The sequence below is a fragment of the Palaemon carinicauda genome, chromosome 37 (assembly GCF_036898095.1).
Source record: "Palaemon carinicauda isolate YSFRI2023 chromosome 37, ASM3689809v2, whole genome shotgun sequence".
NCBI lineage: Eukaryota > Metazoa > Arthropoda > Malacostraca > Decapoda > Palaemonidae > Palaemon > Palaemon carinicauda.
In genome coordinates this window covers 26,599,140-26,619,230 of record NC_090761.1, presented here as the reverse complement: position 1 = coordinate 26,619,230, position 20,091 = coordinate 26,599,140, and the positions used below count along the sequence as shown (strand labels likewise).

The window sequence follows — 20,091 nt, the reverse complement described above, 5'->3', positions numbered from 1 at the left end:
GATTTTCATCAGAAAAGGCTACATGTTCACTACAACTTGGTTTTCTAGCCAAAAACGAGCTGCCTTCTCGACCTTGGCCGAAATCGTTCGATATTCCAAGCTTATCGAATATGGTTGGCAATGAACTAGAAAGAGTCTTATGCCCTGTGAGAGCTCTTAAGTTCTATTTAAAACGAACTAAACCTTTACGAGGCCTGTCTGAAGCTTTATGGTGTTCAGTTAAGAAACCATCTTTGCCTATGTCAAAGAATGCTTTATCCTATTTTATCAGACTGTTAATAAGAGAGGCTCATTCCCATCTGAGTGAGGAAGACCAAGCTTTGCTGAAGGTAAGGACACATGAAGTTAGAGCTGTCGCAACTTCCGTGGCCTTTAAACAAAATAGATCTCTGCGAAGTATAATGGACGCAACCTATTGGAGAAGCAAGTCAGTGTTCGCGTCTTTTTATCTTAAGGATGTCCAGTCTCTTTACGAGGACTGCTACACACTGGGACCATTCGTAGCAGCGAGTGCAGTAGTGGGTGAGGGCTCAACCACTACAATTCCCTAATTCCATAACCTTTTAATCTTTCTCTTGAAATGTTTTTATTGTTGTTTTTTGGGTTGTCCGGAAGGCTAAGAAGCCTTTCGCATCCTGGTTGATTTGGCGGGTGGTCAAAGTCATTTCTTGAGAGCGCCTAGATTAGGGGTTTTGATGAGGTCCTGTTGTATGGGTTGCAACCCTTAATACTTCAGATCCTAGGGGTCGCTCAGCATCCTAAGAGGATCGCGAGGCTCCGTAAGGAAGACGTACTTAAAAAGGCAGAGTAATTGTTCAAGTCGACTTCCTTACCAGGTACCTATTTATTTTGTTTTTGTTATTTTGATAACTTCTAAAATGAAATAAAAACTCTTAGCTCATTATAATGTAAACATATATTGCTGGTCTCTACCCACCCCCCTGGGTGGGAATCAGCTATTTTAATCACCGGCTAAGTTAAATATTGAAAAATGTTATTTTGATAATAAAATAAATTTTTGAATATACTTACCCGGTGATTATAAATTAAAGGACCCTCCCTTCCTCCCCAATAGAGACGCAGTGGAACGAGGAGAAAATTGAGTCTTTGTTTACATTGAGTACTGGGTATCTGGACGACAGATGGCGCTGTTGGGCACACCCGCAACCTGTGTAGCGATCGCTGGCGAGTTTTACCTTAGAGTTTTCTGTCGAGCAACAGAGTTGCAGCTATTATAATCACCGGGTAAGTATATTCAAAAATTTATTTTATTATCAAAATAACATTTTTCGTAACTATACAAACTTGCCTTTACTCAAACTTTCCTGTCATCACTAACCCCCAATGCAAGTCTCAGCTGCAATCAAAGTGAGGCTACAATGAGCTAAAGGCAGCCAGTTGCTTACCCTTAAAGCAAAGAATTTTTGGAGCGTAGTCTTTATGCATTTTGGTATTGAGAAGTGCTGTCACCCTTACTAGATTTATGAATTTACTACTGAATCTCCTATATTTTAGCTTTAAGGATTCGGTATATCAATATTTCATGTTTTATGTTGAGTTTGGACATACCAAGTACTTTGGCATGGATCCTGTAGGTCCCAGTTGACTAATTCTGGGGCTTTACCAATTTAATTTTGCTCTTCTAAGTTGCTCTTTTAGCTGTTATAAATAACTGGTTGGTAGTGAAACAAATCTGATCCTTTAAGGATGAAATGATTTTTCCCATCAGACCTGTTACTATTATTATTATTATTTTTATTATTATTATTATTATTATTATTATTATTATTATTATTATTATTATTATTATTACTTGCCAAGCTATGACTCTAGTTGGAAAAGCTGGATGCTATAAGCCCAAGGGCACCAACAGGAAAAAAATAACCCAGTGAGGAAAGGAAATAAGGAGATAAATAAACTACAAGAGAAGTAATGAACAATATTAATATTTTAAGAATAATAACGTTAAATTAGACCTTCCTTACATAATTTATAAAAAAAATTAAAAAAAGAAGAGGAAGAAAAATTAGGAAGAAAAGTGTGCAAGAGAACTCTACCTCAAGACAGTGGAAGACCGTGGTACAGAGTATATGGCACTACCCAAGACTAGAGTACAATGGTTTAATTTTGGAGTGTCCTTCTCCTAGAAGAGCTGCTTACCACAGCTAAAGCATCTCTTCTACCCTTACCAAGAGGAAAGTAGCCATTGATCAATTGTAATGCAGTAGTAGATCTCTTGAGTGAAGAAGAATTGTTTGGTAATCTCAGTTTTGTCAAGTGTATAAGAACATAGGAGAATGTGGAAAGACTACACAGAGAACGTGGATGTTAGCTAATTTGTTCCTTTGAGTCCAGTGGAGCATGCACAGGTCATCCAGCTGCCACTGATCTTTCTGTTTTTAGCAATCTAATATGTATGTGATTTTGGTAAGAGAGACTAATTTGTTTTAGGTAATAGGTTTGTATTAGAATTATAATTATATGATCTTTCTGGTTTCAGATATCTAATGTGTAGGGGATATTGGTAAGAAACCACAATTAGTTGAGATAATAGGTTTGTATTCAGATTATGATTTTATAAAAAAAAAAAAAAAAAAAGTTTTTGTTCCGTAACCGAAATACAAACCACGCTATTTACATTGGGTTTACCTTTCGGCGTAGCTGAAATGACGAGCCAATAGTTTTTAACAAGGGTTAACTACCCCCGCGCTAGTTAGCGGGGGAAGGGAAGGGGTAGCTTGCTACCCCTCCCCCCCCCCCCACACACCGGTGATTTGCTTCACTTCACTTTTGACTCCGGCGATGAACAGACGTGTCTGTCCATCGTCCTCGTTGACATCCTTAATCTATTTTTGCTTTTTCTTCCAGTTTGTGTGTGTGTGTTTTGAAGTTGGCCTCACCCTTTATTGTTCACCATGTGCAAGTGCCCTGGGATTGCCGGTCGCCTTTGCGGTACATTCATGTCTGCGGTGGACACGGTTCCTCACACCCTTTGCCTGCAGTGTCGAGGCCGACGGTGTGACAGAGAGAACACGTGTAGTGAGTGCAGGGAGTGGTCTGCCTCCCAGCGGGAAAGGTTTGGCCGCCGGCGCAAGAAGAAGTCCAAGAGAGACCATTCTCCTTCCGGGGTTGCCCTGAAGGAGGAAGGCTCTCGGGACTCTTTTTTTCGCCGCCCAAACCTCCTCCGAAGCTCCCCCTCGTTCGGCTCCTAAGGAGAGACCGCCGAGTGGGAGCGCAGGCCCTAGTTCTGTTTCCCGACCTTGGATTGCGGGAGAGGGCGTCGCCTCCCATAGCGGGGCGGCTCCTCCTCCTCCTCCGGGGGAGGTTGTTGCTAATGACTCCTTGTCTAATGATGATCTTTTTCAGATTTGGGCTTCCTTGGGGCTTAAGGGCCTGCCCTCCAGGGAAGCCCTGATTGACCTTGTCCAGTTGGGGGCCGCTGTTAAGCAGTCGCCGGTGATAGCAGAGGTAGATCCTCTGTCTATCGTCGACGTCGTGGTGGCAGAGGCTTCCAACGGGTCGGGTCTATCCTCTGCGGGTGCTGTTGTGGATGATGGTGCTGAAGGCTCTTCTCCCCCTTCCGTACATTCCTCGAAGGGGGAAGGGAGTCCCGCGGGCTCTTCCGCTGCCAAGCCTCCCTCTAGGGGGAGTGCTTTGACTGAGACTCCTCTTCGGAGGACTGATGGTCCTGACGATCTCCTTCGTGGCCGCCTTCGCCGTAAGGCTCACCGTCCGCTGCACTGCAAGGGCCTCCCGTCTCCCTATAAGGGTGCTAAAAGGCGCCTTTTTGAATCTTCGCCTCCTTCCTCCGAGGGGGACTCTCCTCGCCGTAAGCAGCCTGCAGCTCCAGCTTCCGTAGACCTCTCCGGGGATCGGCCTCCTACGCCTTCCAGACCTTCAGCTTCTGGTGCAGACGTCCAGCAGCCTGACCTCGTCAGCCGACGGGCAACGGTCCCTTCGGGGCAAAGAGATGCTTCCCACGGTGTGGGTTCTTCCCTTGCGCGTCAGGGTTCCCCTGCGCGCCCTTCTGCAGTGTTAGCGCACAGGCGCTCCCCTGCTCGTCGGCGCTCCCCTGCTCGTCAGCGCTCTCCTGATCGTCAGCGTTCTCCTGCTCGCCAGCGCTCTCCTGATGATCGTCGCCCCTCTTCTCGCCAGTGCTCTCCTAAGGACATCCTTCAGCCTGTTGTTCCTGTTGAGCGCCCAGTGCGCCAGCGTTCCCCTGAGCGCCCTAGATCTCCTGCCGTCGGGGCGCACCTGCGCTCCCAGTTCCTGACTCGCGCCCATGCTCGCCTCGCCCCTCTTCTCGCCAGCGCTCTCCTAAGGACATCCTTCAGCCTGTTGTTCCTGTTGAGTGCCCAGTGCGCCAGCGTTCTCCTGAGCGCCCTAGATCTCCTGCCCGTCAGGGCGCACCTGCGCTCCCAGTTCCTGACTCGCGCCCTGTGCGCCCACGCTCGCCTGCCCGACCTAGAACTTCGGTTCAGGTCTTGACCAAGGACTCTTCTCCTCGCCCTCGCGATCCTGCTCGTCAGCCTGTTCCAGCGCAGCAACGCTCGCGGTCTCCAGCGTGTACTTCCAAAATGCCTGTACGCCCACGCGCCTCCTATTCCTGAGCCCGTTCGTGAGCGTTCGCCTCTGCGCCCCGCGCCGGCAGCTCCCTCACAGGATTCCACGCGTCGCCCTTCTGCTCGCCAGCGATCACAGACGCATCAACATTCACCTGCTCGTCAGCGATCTCCTGCGCGTCAACGGTCCCCTGCGCGTCAGCGATCACCTGAACATCGGCGATCTCCAGACCGCCCGCGTGACCTATCGCCTGCGCGCAAGCGTTCTCCAACGCGCCGTCACCGAGAGGATCTGGAGGGACATGGGTCGCCGTCTGTGAGCTCGCCCACGCGCGGTCGTTTGCCTACGCGGTCTACGCGCTATCGCTCGCCAACGCGCCACCATGCGCCAGCGCGCCACCATGCGCCAGCTCGCCATCGCTCGCCTGCGCGCCAGCGTTCACCAGCGCGCCCCCGATCGCCTGCTCGCCATTGTTTTCCCACGCGCTACAGGTCTCCTGGACAACATCGTCAGCGGTCATCGGAGCGATCTCGTTCGCCCACGCGTCAACGCGCTCCCTCGCCGACGCGCCAACGTGCTCACTCGCCAGCTCGCCCACGCGCTCGTTCGCCTGTACGCTCTCGCGCCCACTCGCCTGCGCTCCCGCGCTTGTTTGTCTCCGCGCGTTTGCGCGCCCGCGCCTCAACATCTTCTCGCGCGCGACTCTAGTTTCGCCTACGTACGAGCGTCGGCAGCAGGGACGCGTGTCGCCAGACTACACTCAGGATCGCCTCCGCCGAAGCGCAGGACTCTTATGCAGGATAGGGAAGACACTTCAGAGAGGTCAGTACAACTTTCTTCCCTCCTTCCTTTTCAGGCAGGTCCAGTGGTGTCCACTCCGAAGGATCGCCCGATCCCCTTCCCTTCAGCGGGAATTTCGGACTCTGTGTCCGTGTCTCGGCAGAGTTAGTTTGGTCCTCTGATGCGGGCGTTAGTGAAGGCTATGAAGCCGGCACTCGCCGATCAATGACACAAGCCAGCGGATGCCTCGCTCCCGCTGATTAGAAGGAGAGGAGTGGACTTCGTGGTGACTTCTCCCAGGGAGAAGTTGGTTCCTAAGAGGTCTGTCAGGAATGCTCCATCCCCTTCGCAGGCGCTTTCTCCTTCTCCCGACTCCCGAGGACGAGGCTTTTCCGTCCTCGGGAGAATCTAGTGAGGTGATGGTCTCCCCCTCGGCACCAAGGGGGGAGTCGTCTCCTCATGGAGGGGAATCGTCTCGCGCGGAGGGCGCTTTCCGAACCTCTTTGTTGGGGTCGTGTATCCCGCCCAGGAGGGAACCCAAGGACTCCAAGACAATCCCGAAGTCGTCTTCTAGGATTCGTCAGGAACCAGCTGCACCCCGGGAGAACGTTCACGCATCTCCCCAGGAAGAGATTCCAGGGACGGGAGACTTAGCTGCCAGTCCGCAAGGAGGAGACCAGCAGGAGTCTGAGCATGCCTTCTGGCAGGTCCTGAGCCTGATGAGGCAACTCAAAGGGTTCATGGACCCCGTGATCGCCCCTCGAGAAGGCAAGGACACAGTCCTGGACCAGGTGTTCGGTACTCAGAAGCCCCCTTAGACCAGTGCGGCTCTGCCCTGGTCCCAGGGGTTGAAGAGTGCCAGAGCCAGGGCCAATGCTCAGCTTGCGGCTCTTGCTTCCTCCAGTCGTTCCTCTGCCGGGAACAAACTCCTCCCTCCTCCTCGTCTCCAGCAGAGGAGGTATTTTGAGATCTTGGGGGAGTCTAGTCTCGCTCTTCCTCTCCATCATTCCGTAGAAGAGCTTGCTAAGGGAGTTCCTCTCGAGAAGCTCTCCGCCCGGCAGGTGACGTTCTTGGCGTCGGAGATTCTGAGCCATGAGAAGGTCGCGAAGTGCGCCATGCAGGCCACTTTGTGGCTAGATATATGGCTAGGGTCTCTGGGCATCCTATTGCACTCCGAGAATTTGTCTAAGGAGACCAATAGGAAGGCCCTGGAGACCTTCCTACTCTCGGGCACCCGCTCCATCGAGTTCCTGGCTCACCAGGTTACCACCCTGTGGGCCAACTATGTATTGAAGCGGCGTGATGCGGTGACCGAGAAGTTCTACCCGAAGGTCCCCGCCGTGGATGTCTGTAGGCTCAGGCATGGTTCCCTCCTTGGGGAGAATCTGTTAGAGCCTCAGGACATGGAACGAACAGCTGAGAGGTGGAGGAAGTCTAGCCAGGACTCCCTCATCCAAAGGGCCCTTACAGCTCGGCCCTATAAACCTCCAGCTCCGCAGCAACAGCCTCGCAAGACACCAAAGCAGGCACCGGCAGCTAAGAAGGTGGTGTCTAAGCCCCAGCCCTTTCCTACCAAGGACAAGAGGGGCGGTAAGTCCTCCAGGGGAGGCAAGACTCCTAGAGGGGGCGGCCACAAACGCTAGGAGTGGCAGTCCCCCCGCGTGTCCACCTGTGGGGGGATGCCTTCGAAGTTGCGTGCACAGGTGGCAGCAACATGGGGCCGATGCTTGGACGATCTCCGTGATCGGCCAAGGCTATCGCGTCCCGTTCACAACATCTCAACCTCCCCTGACAGCGAATCCAGTGTCGTTGAGCTCCTATGCTATGGGATCGGTAAAGGGGCTGGCCCTTCGGCCAGAAGTCGGGACCATGCTCAAGAAGGATGCTCTCCAGGAGGTCGTCGACGGCTCCCCAGGCTTCTTCAGTCGACTCTTTCTTGTAAAGAAGGCGTCTGGAGGCTGGAGACCTGTCATTGACCTCTCAGCTCTGAACGAGTTTGTCAAGCAAACTCGGTTCAGCATGGAGACAGCGGACACGGTCAGACCTGCGGTGAGACCGCAAGACTTCATGTGCACACTGGATCTAAAGGACGCGTACTTCCAGATCCCAATCCATCCGTCTTCCAGGAAGTACTTGAGATTCAGCCTAGATGACAAGACCTACCAGTTCAAGGTGCTGTGTTTCGGTCTCTCCACAGCATCTCAGGTGTTCACCAGAGTGTTCACCCTGATTTCCTCTTGGGCGCACAGGAACGGCATCCGTCTCCTTCGCTATCTGGACGACTGGCTGATCCTAGCGGACTCGGGAGTCGACCCTTCTTCGACACTGAGACAGGCTTCTGAGTCTTTGCCAGGATCTGGGGATCATGGTAAACCTCGAGAAGTCCTCTCTGCAGCCGTCCCAACGACTGGTTTATCTAGGCATGCTATTAGACACCAATCTCCACAAAGCCTTTCCATCAGACGACAGGATAGCAAGGCTGAGGAGGGTGGCGGAACCCTTCCTCAGGCGAGAAGAGCTTCCCGCCCAATCGTGGTTGCGTCTCTTAGGTCACCTGTCCTCCCTGGCTCGTCTGGTTCCAAACGGCCGCCTCAGGATGAGATCCCTGCAGTGGCGGCTCAAGTCCCGGTGGATTTAAGGATCCGATTCCCCGGACGTACAGTTCCCGATAGGATCTTTGGAACGGGCGGACCTGCGGTGGTGGCTGGTCGACGAGAACCTGCGAAAGGGAGTGGATCTTTTCGTCCTCCCCCCCGGAATTGACACTGTTTTCGGACGCGTCAAAAGAAGGGTGGGGGGCCGCACATTCTGAACCAGAGGACCTCAGGCCTTTGGTCAGAATCAAAAAAGTACCTGCACATAAACCTGCTAGAATTGAAGGCCGTCTTTCTGGCTCTTCAACAGTTCCAACGGACACTGGCGGGTCACTCTGTGGTGGTGATGAGCGGCAACACCACGGTAGTGGCTTATATCAACAAGCAGGGAGGTACTTTTTCACAACAGCTATCTCCTCTTGCAGTAGAGATTCTAAGGTGGACCGAAGTCCACTCGATAACACTATCAGCTCGCTTCATTCCTGGCAAGAGGAATGTGCTCGCCGACAGTCTGAGCAGGGCTTCGCAGATAGTGATTACCGAGTGGTCTTTGGATCCTCAGATAGCCAACAAAGTCCTGACTTTGTGGGGTTCCTCGACGGTGGATCTGTTCGCGACAGCCTTGAATTTCAAGCTGTCCCTGTACTGCTCCCCAGTCCCGGACCCCAAGGCTCTCTGGCAAGATGCGTTTCAACAACGGTGGGACAACATCGACGTGTACGCCTTCCCACCATTCTGTCTGATGAGAAGGGTGCTCAACAGGACCAGACTATCGGTCAACTGTTCGATGAGTCTGATAGCTCCGCTATGGCATCATGCGGAATGGTTCCCGGACCTTCTGCAGCTCCTGACGGAGCTCCCGAGAGAACTTCCCCCACGACACGAGCTACTCAGACAACTACACTCCAACATCCCTCACAAAGCCGTGGCCTCGCTTCGGTTTCACGCCTGGAGACTGTCCAGCATCTCACGGAGAGAGGCTTTTCGCAACAGGTTGCGGAGAGAATGTCTCGGCACCTGCGAAAGTCCTCTGAGGGAGTCTACCAGGCAAAGTGGAGAGTCTTTTATGGTTGGTGTCGTGGGAGGGGTATCTCTCCACTCGATGCCACTATTCCAGTAATAGCGGAGTTCCTCGTGTATCTGCGGGAGGAAATGCACCTTTCTGTCTCAGCAGTGAAAGGCTATCGCTCAGCCTTAAGCTTGGCTTTCAGGCTGAAAGGTGTGGACATTTCTTCCTCGCTGGAACTCTCTCTACTCATACGTAGCTATGAGCTTACCTGCCCCCAGTCGGAAGTGAGACCTCCTCCTTGGAACGTGGTTCGGGTTCTCAGGGGTCTTAAGAGACCTCCCTTCGAACCATTACGCCAGGCCTCTGATCGCCACCTGTCTTGGAAGACGGCTTTCCTGCTCGCTTTGGCTTCGGCCAAGCGAGTTAGTGAACTTCATGGTCTCTCGTACGACATCGCCCATTCAAGGGGATGGGGGGAGGTAACGTTCAGGTTCGTCCCTGAGTTTGTTGCCAAGACTCAGAATCCTGGAGTGCCGGATCCACGGTTCGACTCTTTCAGGATCGCGAGTCTCCGTTCTGTAACAAGCGACCCAGACCAGCTGCTACTATGTCCAGTGAGGTGTCTGAGGTATTACTTGAAGAGAACAGCTGCAGTTCGTCCCCAAGTGCGGGCATTGTTTGTGAGCACAGGCAGGACGAAGAGGAGGGTCACCAAGAATACCATCTCAGCTTGGATTCGAAGGGTTATCTATCTCGCCTTGAATCCAGACCCTCCTCCGTCACGTTGCCCTAGGGCACATGACGTCAGGGGCGTTGCTACGTCCCTGGCCTTCAAGAGAAACTTATCTGTGACGCAGGTGCTTCAAGCTGGGGTCTGGAAGCGTCAAACGACCTTCACAGCCCACTACCTGCAGGACGTGACCCACAGGAGCCTCGATACGTTTTCTATCGGCCCTGTGGTGGCTGCACAACAGCTGGTCTAACCTCAGGCTCCTTTTTGGACAAGTAGCAGTAGGTTGAGGGCGTTGTCACCCGGTTTTAGTTTGCGTGAATGAAAGAGTATGTCTGACCCTTACTTCTTTCTTCATTCTTCCCTCTCTTGGGGAAGCAGCATCCTGGTCTTCGCATAGCTGACCTGGACCTCTGCAGGTAACCCATGCTTCCTTGTGCTTCTAGTATTAAGTTTAATACTATCGCCTCCCCCATATCCTGACGAGGTGGTATTGGGAACGTCCTACCCTAGATTCCTATCTAAAGGTCTCAAGGTCAACTTCATAGGACGAGTCACGCTTTCCTCCACACACAACTTACGTAGGCCACTCGTTCCTAGCAAAGCAAGGAACTTGTGAGGTACAGGGGCTCCTTTTCTCAAGTGCTACTCACTGAGAGGCGGAGCCCCCGGGCAAAGCCAAAGTCAGTAAGGCTGGGGACTTTCCACCCTTCCTAAGGGGTAAGTCACCCAATGTAAATACAGTAGCGTGGTTTGTATTTCGGTTATGGAACAAATGACAAATTCGGAGATAATTTGTATTTTTCCTAACCATACAAACCTTAGCTATTTACACATATTTGCCCGCCAGCCCTGACCCCCATGTCAAGTCCTACCTCTAAGTGAAGTGAAGCAAATCACCGGTGTGTGTGTGGGGGGGGGGGAGGGGTAGCAAGCTACCCCTTCCTCTACCCCCCGCTAACTAGCGCGGGGGTAGTTAACGCTCGTTAAAAACTATTGGCTCGTCATTTCAGCTACGCCGAAAGGTAAACCCAATGTAAATAGCTAAGGTTTGTATGGTTAGGAAAAATACAAATTATCTCCGAATTTGTCATATTTTTCTTATTACAGACCTTGGAACGATGTCAAACCCTCATGATACAAATTAAACATGGCAGTACCAGAGGCCGAGAGGAAACACTCAAGCGGAATGTTATCCGTGCTTTAGGCTTTGCATTACAGGAGGTCAAAAATGAATTCTTGACAACATGTTCAGCCTTCACAACTTGTAAGTGTGTGTGGTTTACAGTTATTTAATATTTTTTATTGCTGCTTGTGTTTCATTTGTCTGTAGATTATGCATAGTGATAATTTTTTAGTTTACTTGAGTAGACATATGTTTTTGCATTATTTTGTCATGAATTTGGAAAAATTTTACTTTTTATTTGATCCTACGTGAATGCAGATAACCGTCCTGTAATAGGGAAGTATGACCTCAGCAAAACTGGTGCAAAAAAGGTGATTACAGTTGCTCATACCTTTAATGAGGTGATTATAGTTGCTCATACCTTTAATGAGGTAATTATAGTTGCTCGTACCTTTCACGAGGAGATTATAGTTGCTCTTATGTTTAATGAGGTGATTGTAGCTGCTCATACCTTTAACAAGGTGATTATAGTTGCTCATACCTTTAACGAGGTGATTATAGTTCCTCATACTTTTAACGACGTGATTATAGTTGCTCATACCTTTAACAACGTGATTATAGTTGCTCATACAGTACCTTTAATGAGGTGATTATAGTTGCTCATACTTTTAACGACGTGATTATAGTTGCTCATACCTTTAACGAGGTGATTATAGTTCCTCATACTTTTAACGACGTGATTATAGTTGCTCATACCTTTAACAAGGTGATTGTAGTTGCTCATACCTTTAACAAGGTGATTGTAGTTGCTCATACCTTTAACGAGGTGATTGTAGTTGCTCATACCTTTAACGAGGTGATTGTAGTTGCTCATACCTTTAACGAGGTGATTGTAGTTGCTCATACATTTAACGAGGTGATTGTAGTTGCTCATACATTTAACGAGGTGAAGATACATGCTCATACCTTTAACAAAGTGATTGTAGTTGCTCCTACCTTTAACAAGATGGTTATAGTTGCTCATGTAGAGCAATCGTCCCTTTAACTTCAGCCAGAATTCAGTACCCTCGTACTTTTCTTCTCCCTCTAACTTTGGCTGTTTTCACTTTTTCATTATCTTTGCTAATTGTGGTAACTATTTGTTTCTGCAGTCTCTATGAGCAGACATGCAGATGTGCCCTGGGAAATCTGCCCTGTATGGGTCCCCATCAACTTTGTGTTTTTTGCAGGGGCATGACTTTACATTCATTCCCCTATGAAGAGTGTAAGGTGTGGCTTTCTCTCCAGTTTATAGAGTTTTCAAAGGCGAATTAGTCTAAGAGAGGTTTTACAATATAAAACTTATTAATGCCTATTCTGAAGAGATGTGTCAATTATTTCATTCTACATTATTTTGAGTATTGTTCTCTTGGTCTGGTCTTCAACTACTGAGTTTCATCTTTATTTGTTGTACAAAAAATTGCTGTCTATTAAATTTATTATTCCTCTTCTTGATATTAATCTCTCGCACTGTTATTCAGTCAGTTCTGCATAAGATTTTTCAGAATTCTGACCATCCTTTGCCTTCGGATCTTCCCAGACTGTACCATCCTTTATGTAGTACAAGTTATGCTGTTAATTCTAATTGTCTTGCCATCTCCATCATGAGGCTCAATACTTCACAGTATTCTAAAAGTTTTATTCCAGCTATGACCAGACTGTGGAATGACATTCCTAATCTGGCAGTTGAATTAGTGGAACTTCAGGAGTTTAAAATTGTAGCAAATATTTTTATGTTGAACAGGCTGACATAAGTCTCCCTGCATAACTTATATATGACAGATCTATTTTAACATTGTTACTGATCTTAAGATATTTTATATTTATTACTTCTCATGTGGGCTATTTTTCCTTGTTGGAGCCCTTGGGCTTGTAGCATCCTTCTTCTCCAATTAGCATTGTAACTTATCTAGTAATGAAAAAATCCTCACCAGGGAAGTTTCAATTGAATCCTTTCCTCTGGAGATGCAGCTGTTCACAGGCGCATCCAAAGGGCTCACACGGAAGAAAAGTTTTGTACATCAACCTGCTGGAAATGCAAGTAGTGTTTCTAGTATTATAAGTGTTACAACATAGTTTGATAGGGTAATCTGTAGCGTTGATGAGCAACAATACTACCATGGTGGCCTACGTCAATAAGCAAGGGGCACTTTCACGGCCCCCCTGTGAATTGGCGAGGCAGGCACACACTTTGGCATTCGACAACCCAGTAGATTTGTCAGCAAGGCTCATTTGAGTCAAGAGGAATGTTCTAGTGGACATGCACAGTCATCAGGGATGGATAGTAGGGCCAGAGTTGTCTTCCCTGCATAGCAAAAATGCATCTGTCCCTTTTGGGGTTCCTCATCAATTATCTTATTTTCCCCCATCCATCTGGTCAAGAAGCTTCCAGACTGTTTAAAGGCTGCTCATGAAGGGACAGTGACATTGCCCTATCAAGCAGAACAATGTCATAGAGACTGACTATATCTACATATGATCAGCACATAGCCCTCTCTCCACCCAAGCTAGGTCTAACGAGTGCCAGGCAGTGATGACTCAGCAGATAGACCTATAGGGTCCCCCAAACCCCTCATCCTAAGCTCTCAAGAATGGTGAGGTTGCAGCGACTAAAGGAACTAACAAGTTTGAGAGGGACTCGAACCCCAGTCCTGGCAGGACATTACCAACAGGCCAACTCAGGATGACCTTGGTGGCTCCCAAGTGGCCACATGCCATATGGTATCCAGACTGGTTGATACTCCTTGTCGAGGTACTGAGAGAACTATTTCAATTGTCCAACCTCCTCTGTCAGTCCCATCTAGAGGTATCACAGCTTTGGGGCATCCTATTCACTTTATGGATGGCAACCATCCAGCATCTCCGAACCAGGCTTTTTGTGAGGCCCTGCACAGAAGATGTTTGTATATCCTCTGTAGCTGTCTTACAAGAAGTAGGCCATATCGTGCTATTGGTATTCTTCGTCTTCCTTTGTCAAGAGGCCTTCTTACTCATCTTTTAAAAGTATATGCAATCTTAAATGTTTTATTATTAAAGTATTATTATTTTTTATTTATTTTTCTGAATTTACTAATTCTTAATTAATCATACTTCAATGAACAGCAATGACCATTGATATTATGATGCCATATAATTTTCAATCATTCATTCATTCCTTCGTCAAAAGAATGTCTTCTTATACCTTTCCCTCTAGTGGGAATTGTCCATTCTAATGAGGATCTTCAAGCAGTCTTGCCCCTTCATGGGAGCTCAGGCCCCAGAAGTTGGACATCACCCGAGTCCTCAAATGAGCTTTTGAGATGGGTATCTGACAGTGATCTGACTGTCAAGACATTTTGAAATTAATCAACAGTATAAACTTGATTTTATATATCAAAGTCAATTTCTTTATAGTGGTGTTTTTTACTTTACAAAGACTGAGTTCTGTGGAAGCTTTACCTATTAGGGCTCTATGCTGAAGGCTAGCTCTAATGTTGGCTGTTTAGATCCAAATATAAACCATTTTTTGAGTGGAAGTTTTCAGGTTTTTTTTGTGGGGTGGCAGTTAAAAAAAACTGCCTGTTAATTTAGAGTGCCGGAAAAATGGACACCAGTTACAGTGTAGTTCACTTTAAGGGTCTTGGTACTTTGTCAAATGCATTCCAAGATCTTAAGTGCTTCACATGTAGCTTTTTCTATGAACTCAAACTGACAGTTTTCCATTTTAACAGTTTATTACCTCCGCTAACAAAGTTGGGAGGAGGTTATGCTTTCGCCCCTTTTTGTTTGATTGTGAACTACTTCCTGGCCACAATTTAACAAATAGAGTAGTGAAACTTTCAGGAATTAATTGTTATATTGAGGCGTGGAGGGGATTCAATTTTGAAAGTCCTAGGTCTAGGATCAAGGTGAGGGTCGTGCAAAATGTTGATTTAGTAACCCTAACCCTAACCCCAAGTTTGCACATGGTTGTCACACAGACTTCAAATATCCCTACAAACTTAATTGATTTTAGGAAAGGCAAGCTGGTTTCGAGAGATAAGCTGCCGTGGCGGAGGTCAGCACCCTCAGAGTGCTTTTCTAGTTTCATTTGTTTCTCCATCACCTTCCCCATTTTTTCATGATACGCTCAAATAATCTTTGTTGCTGTAATCATTTCTTTTTATCCCTATCACTAAATCTAACCTTATGTCCTGATCACATCACCATTAGCTGTATCATCAGTTGCTTTTACTAATGGATTATTGAATTATCCTTATATAGTACAGAAAATCATATAAAATATAATAATCAAAATAAAAGAATAAATTTAATGCCTGTTGATGTAGATCTTATTTGTACTTTGTTGACATGGATAGGAAAAATAAAAGTGTACAGGACACTCTCATCCCCTCTTTTCTGGATTGCTTCAAATTTGGAAACTATAAAGAATGCATAGTTTCTTAGATGATAATATATATTTTATTATATTTATTATTTTTATTTACAGCCATGCAAAATATAAAGAAAACTAGTTCATTTGTCCACGACGGGGGAGGCGACTACGACAGTGATTTTGGATCCTTTGAGAGTGGTGCATCAGTAAAGCAAAACCAGTAAGTTATTGTACAGAAGCTCCTTAATCTAGTGGACGTGAACTTGGTGTATTTTTGTTCTTATTGGAATGTTTTCAATAAGGATAAAGTTATAACATGAGTTTAAGTGGGTATATTGTGCTTTCCAAGCCATGTAAAATTAAAGAACTAATAATGATAAACTGTTAAATACAGAACAGCAGTTATTTGTAATACGGTAAGTATTTCATGCAGATATTTGTATTTCAAGTAAAATAGTATAAAGAAAAGAGAATTAGTTATAGTTTACCTTAAGTTCTTGAAGCAATTAACGAAGCGAGAGTTTCTTAACCCCTTTCACAGTTGCCAGAATAGTGTTTTGATTCAATCACTTCTCAAATCTCGATGAGTAAGTTAGCACTGCTCTTGCGGTTCCAGTCCTTTTGATGCCCATCGTTTAATGTGAATGTTTTCTTTGAGCAATGCAGAATATCAATAGCCTGCCTAAAGTTGCCTTAAGCTCAATATTAAGTCTACAGATGGTATCTGTAGATAGTAATTTGAGGAGTAATGCTGCACTTACTTATGCCTTGGGCCCTTTTCCACCGCAATGGTAGATCATAGATTGAGATACTGAAGAGGGATTTTTTCTTATGTTTTATAAACTCCAATGTTACTTTTATTTATCTAGAAAAATTTTATATTACCCTTTTTGATGAGGAATGTGAGTTTGTGGTCACAGTCTATTGTGAGAAATATGTCTGCGAAGAGTTAAAATTTTTTACATCTGAGAATCATAACTTTACAGCTAAATAATGTTGATGAGGCCTGCTTATTTTGAAGCAGATGCTGGATCACTGTCTTTCAAAGGAAGAAAAAATAATGCCAGGGTACAAGGTAGTCAAAGATAGGCTAATATTAATGTTAGGAGGTAACTTTACATGCAATGTCAAACTGAAGCCTCTGTTAATCTACTATTCCCTTAATCCCTTGGCCCTCTAAAACATTGCATAGTTAATGGCTCCTGTCATTTGGGTGGCTATTCCAAAGGCATGGATCACCTTGGTCCTTTTTGAAGAAAGGTTCACTGGCCATTTTATACCAGCAGTTAAAGAATATTGCAAAAAGAAACTTCCTTTTAGGGTTGTTGGTCCTACATAATGCACCTGGATATCCCACATATTTAAATGACATGGACCCACATTTGAGTTTAATTTTCTTGCCACCAAACACTATGTCTCTTATTCAATCCCTGGACCAAGGTGTGAAAGCTCTCTTCATGTAGTACTTTTCACAAATTACGTTATGTCAGGCAGTTAAAGTTGAAGATTTATTCCCACCATAAAGGACATTTTTCTTTGACAAGAGGAGGAAAACTATCCAACAAAATATAGATCACTTCCTTGTAAGAGTTGAAAAATGAAAGGCTAGCGAGTTATCACCTGATATTGATGGTGATGATCTATTGCCATCAACATCAGGTTTTAAAGTAAAGGAGCCTCATATAGAAGCTGTCATCACCAACAATCACATTGTTTATATCCTCCTCTAGCAGCTAGTTCGTCACTTCCAACTCTACCTTCTTTCATGTCCATTAATCAGAAAAGATGCCAAGTTTAAGGTCAAGTGACCCTTGGTAAAGTCTTAATATTGTTGTACATGCTGTATCTATTTTACCAAGGTATCTGTTTTTTATTTTATATAAACTGATAGCAAGGTGTGAGTACTTTGTCATCTACTGTGTCATACGAAACGTCACTTCATAGGGTGAAATTCCGACTTATGTAAAAAATAGACTAACATTGTGTCTACTAGTACCAATAACTGTTTAAATCCATTTAGTTTAGAATTCTTCCCCTTTGATGTATGCTATGCATATAAATTGTAAATGTTATCATGAAGCATTCATAATGTATGCTCCTGACAGTATACATTCTTTTATTTCAGGGCATGGAATCAGGAACAACTTATGTTTTTAGCGGACAACACAATTCAAGTTCAAGAACGAGATAGGGCTGTGCATCATGTCCTTCAATCTACACTGCAACTCAATCAACTTTTCAGAGATGTAGCACAGCTAGTTTCTGAGCAGGTAGGTTTGAACATATTTAAAATGTAAATCTTTGGTATTTTTAAATATCCTACTTTTAACAAGAAATTAGCATTTTAGGAAGGAAATGGTTGGACCCAGTTATCATATCAGGCATACAATTCTATCAGTGTATGATAAGTTATTTAAGTGACTCTCAGCCTTTAGTGTAAGTGGAGTTTTCTCAATGCCTAGAATCATCTAACTTATGTGTAGCCTGTTTTCAGTATCTTACTATTTCGCAAGCATTTATACAAATTTGTCCTTTCTCTTTGCATCCAACCCTTTTCTATTCTCTCGACTTTTGTCTACAGTAAATGAGACTGGCTTCATTGTAGTCTCATTATCAGCATTGCTTTTCATAGTAAACGCTTCAATCATGGTAATTCTTTTCAAGTACAGTGAACCCTCGTTACTTCGCGGTTCGACCATCGCGGATTCACCACTTCGCGGATTTTTTTCATAACCCATATATATATACATATTGGTAATAACAAAATCAACATACTGTACTGAATAATCAATATAATCGATGCAAAAACTAACCTATACACAGATGTGTACAGTAAATGCGTTTGTTTCTTCATTATGATCAGAGAAACGTAAACAAAACATTGGTTGCCATTTTTTATCGTGCTTTTTGGCGTGTTTAGGAAACGCATGATATAAAATCGCCTTTAATATTTGTGCCTGTTTTAGTTTAGGGTACTGTAGCACATGCATTAAGTGTTCTGTACATTAAAGGGTAGTTTTCAATATTAAACTTACCCGATAATCATGTAGCTGTCAACTCCGTTGCCCGACAGAATTCTATGGAGGGATACGCCAGCTATCACAATACTAGAAGGGGGTGTACTTACCAGCGCCACCTGTGGCCAGGTACTCAATCATTTGTTGTTGACACCTCCTCAATTATTCCTCTGTCGTGCTTCCGGCTAGACGTTCTGGGATACGCTTATGGTCTTCGAGTTTATTCACGGATATTTGGTGAAGTATTCTCTCAGATTAACGGCTGTCGCTTTACTGGAATCCTTCTTATATTAGCTAGATAGCTTTTATATAATACTGATATAACGGTTAACGAATTTTGCTTGTTTTTGGATCACCCTTTGGCTAACTCTTTGAAACAAGATGTCTGACGTTTCGCAAGCCCCCTCCCATAGACGATGTAGGTCTTGCAATAGACGTATTCCGAAGGCCTCGGTAGATCCTCACACCGCTTGTTCTGACTGTAGGGACAGGCCCTGTCTATTAGAAAATCGATGTGAGGAATGCGCCGGACTTTCGGAATTGGAATTTGTCCGTCTTTTAAAATATTCATCTAAGTTAGAGAGAGGTAGAGTTAGGAGAAGTTCTTCTCACTCTTCTATGTTTTCCTCACCTCATGATCCCCTACCTTTTCCTACCCCTGTAGTGGCTACCCCCGAACCTACTGTGTGCCCTCCGCCTGATATGTCAGTTGTTTTGCGTGCTATTCAGGCTTTAGGCGATAAAGTAGAATCAGTGGTAAGTGACCATAAGTCTCTGATGGCCGAAGTTAAAGATCTGAAGGTCAAGAGTGCAGTGGGTGGATTTAGTGCCAGTGCTGTGACGAGTGCTAGTGTCGGTGCAGTGCCAAGTGCTAGTGGTGCCAGTGTGGTGCGTGAGGATTTTTCTGTGCGAGCCAGTCGTCCTCCCAGTCCGGGACCTCTTGCAAGCTCCCATGCCCAGGGGAGAAGCAATGTCGAAGGGCTTAAGGGTTCGACAGGCCTTGTTAGGCGCACAGAACTATCCTCGGTGGTTGCGGGCGTGTCTTCCTTAGACCGTCACTCCCACCTGCAGACGATTGAGCCCGTCTTATTCTCGTCCGCTGATCAACTAGCAGGGAAGAAACGTTGGTCTCAGGTCTCGAGACCGCTTAAACGTAGAGTCCAGTCCGCGAGTGCTCAGCCAGGTTGCAGTCATTGGCTCAGCTCTGACTCGCCTCAGTCATCTGTCGACTGTACTCCGCCCAAGAGGAGTAAGGTTCTGCCTAAACAGAGCCCGACTGTTAAGACTTTACCTCAGTCTGTTATCGTTTCTGCCGATCCCAAGTGGACCCTGCTTCAGTCCATGCAAGCTCAGCTTTCGGACTTGATGCGTGAGTGTCGGGCTGAGAGTGTTGCACCTCCTCCTCCGCCTACACTCCCTCCGCCTGTTCTCGCTCCGCCTGTGCTCGCCCCGCCTGCACTTGCTCCGCCTGGTCGCAGCACCATCTGCCAGGCGTACGATGTTGAGCCACTTTCGGAGTTCGCTGTTCCCAGTGGTGTTCAGCCTCAGCCTTCTTTAAGGCAACCCTTGCTTTGGGATCAGGAGAGTTATTCCACTCTTCCTCCACCTCCCCTTGCTGCTCCACCAGTGGTGCAACTCTCGGTTGGGGTACAACAACCTCTCCCCTCCGTGAGTCTGTCTGCTCAGCCATCGCTGCAGCGAGCTCAACCCTCCTCAAGGCAAGCTCCTCTACACCCTGGACTTGCGCCTCAGGAGCCTCAGCTTGCGAGAACTTTACCTTGTTCTGCGCAGCCTCAACCTCATCATGCTCCGCTCATCTCACAGGAACAGGAACGGACTACTCCGCCTCCGTCCTCCGCTCAGCTTGTGCAATCCTTGG

At 46.5% G+C, this 20,091-nt stretch overlaps 1 protein-coding gene across 1 annotated transcript in view; it reads left to right on the top strand.

Moving 5' to 3' along the window:
• Positions 1 to 20,091, top strand: part of Syx16 (syntaxin 16) — a 58,164-nt gene that overhangs the window by 27,043 nt on the left and 11,030 nt on the right. Inside the window, exons 3-5 of the mRNA XM_068360911.1 lie at positions 10,787 to 10,943; positions 15,310 to 15,415; positions 17,321 to 17,465. Coding sequence (XP_068217012.1) covers positions 10,787 to 10,943; positions 15,310 to 15,415; positions 17,321 to 17,465 — 408 coding nt within the window. The remainder of the gene's footprint in view (positions 1 to 10,786; positions 10,944 to 15,309; positions 15,416 to 17,320; positions 17,466 to 20,091) is intronic.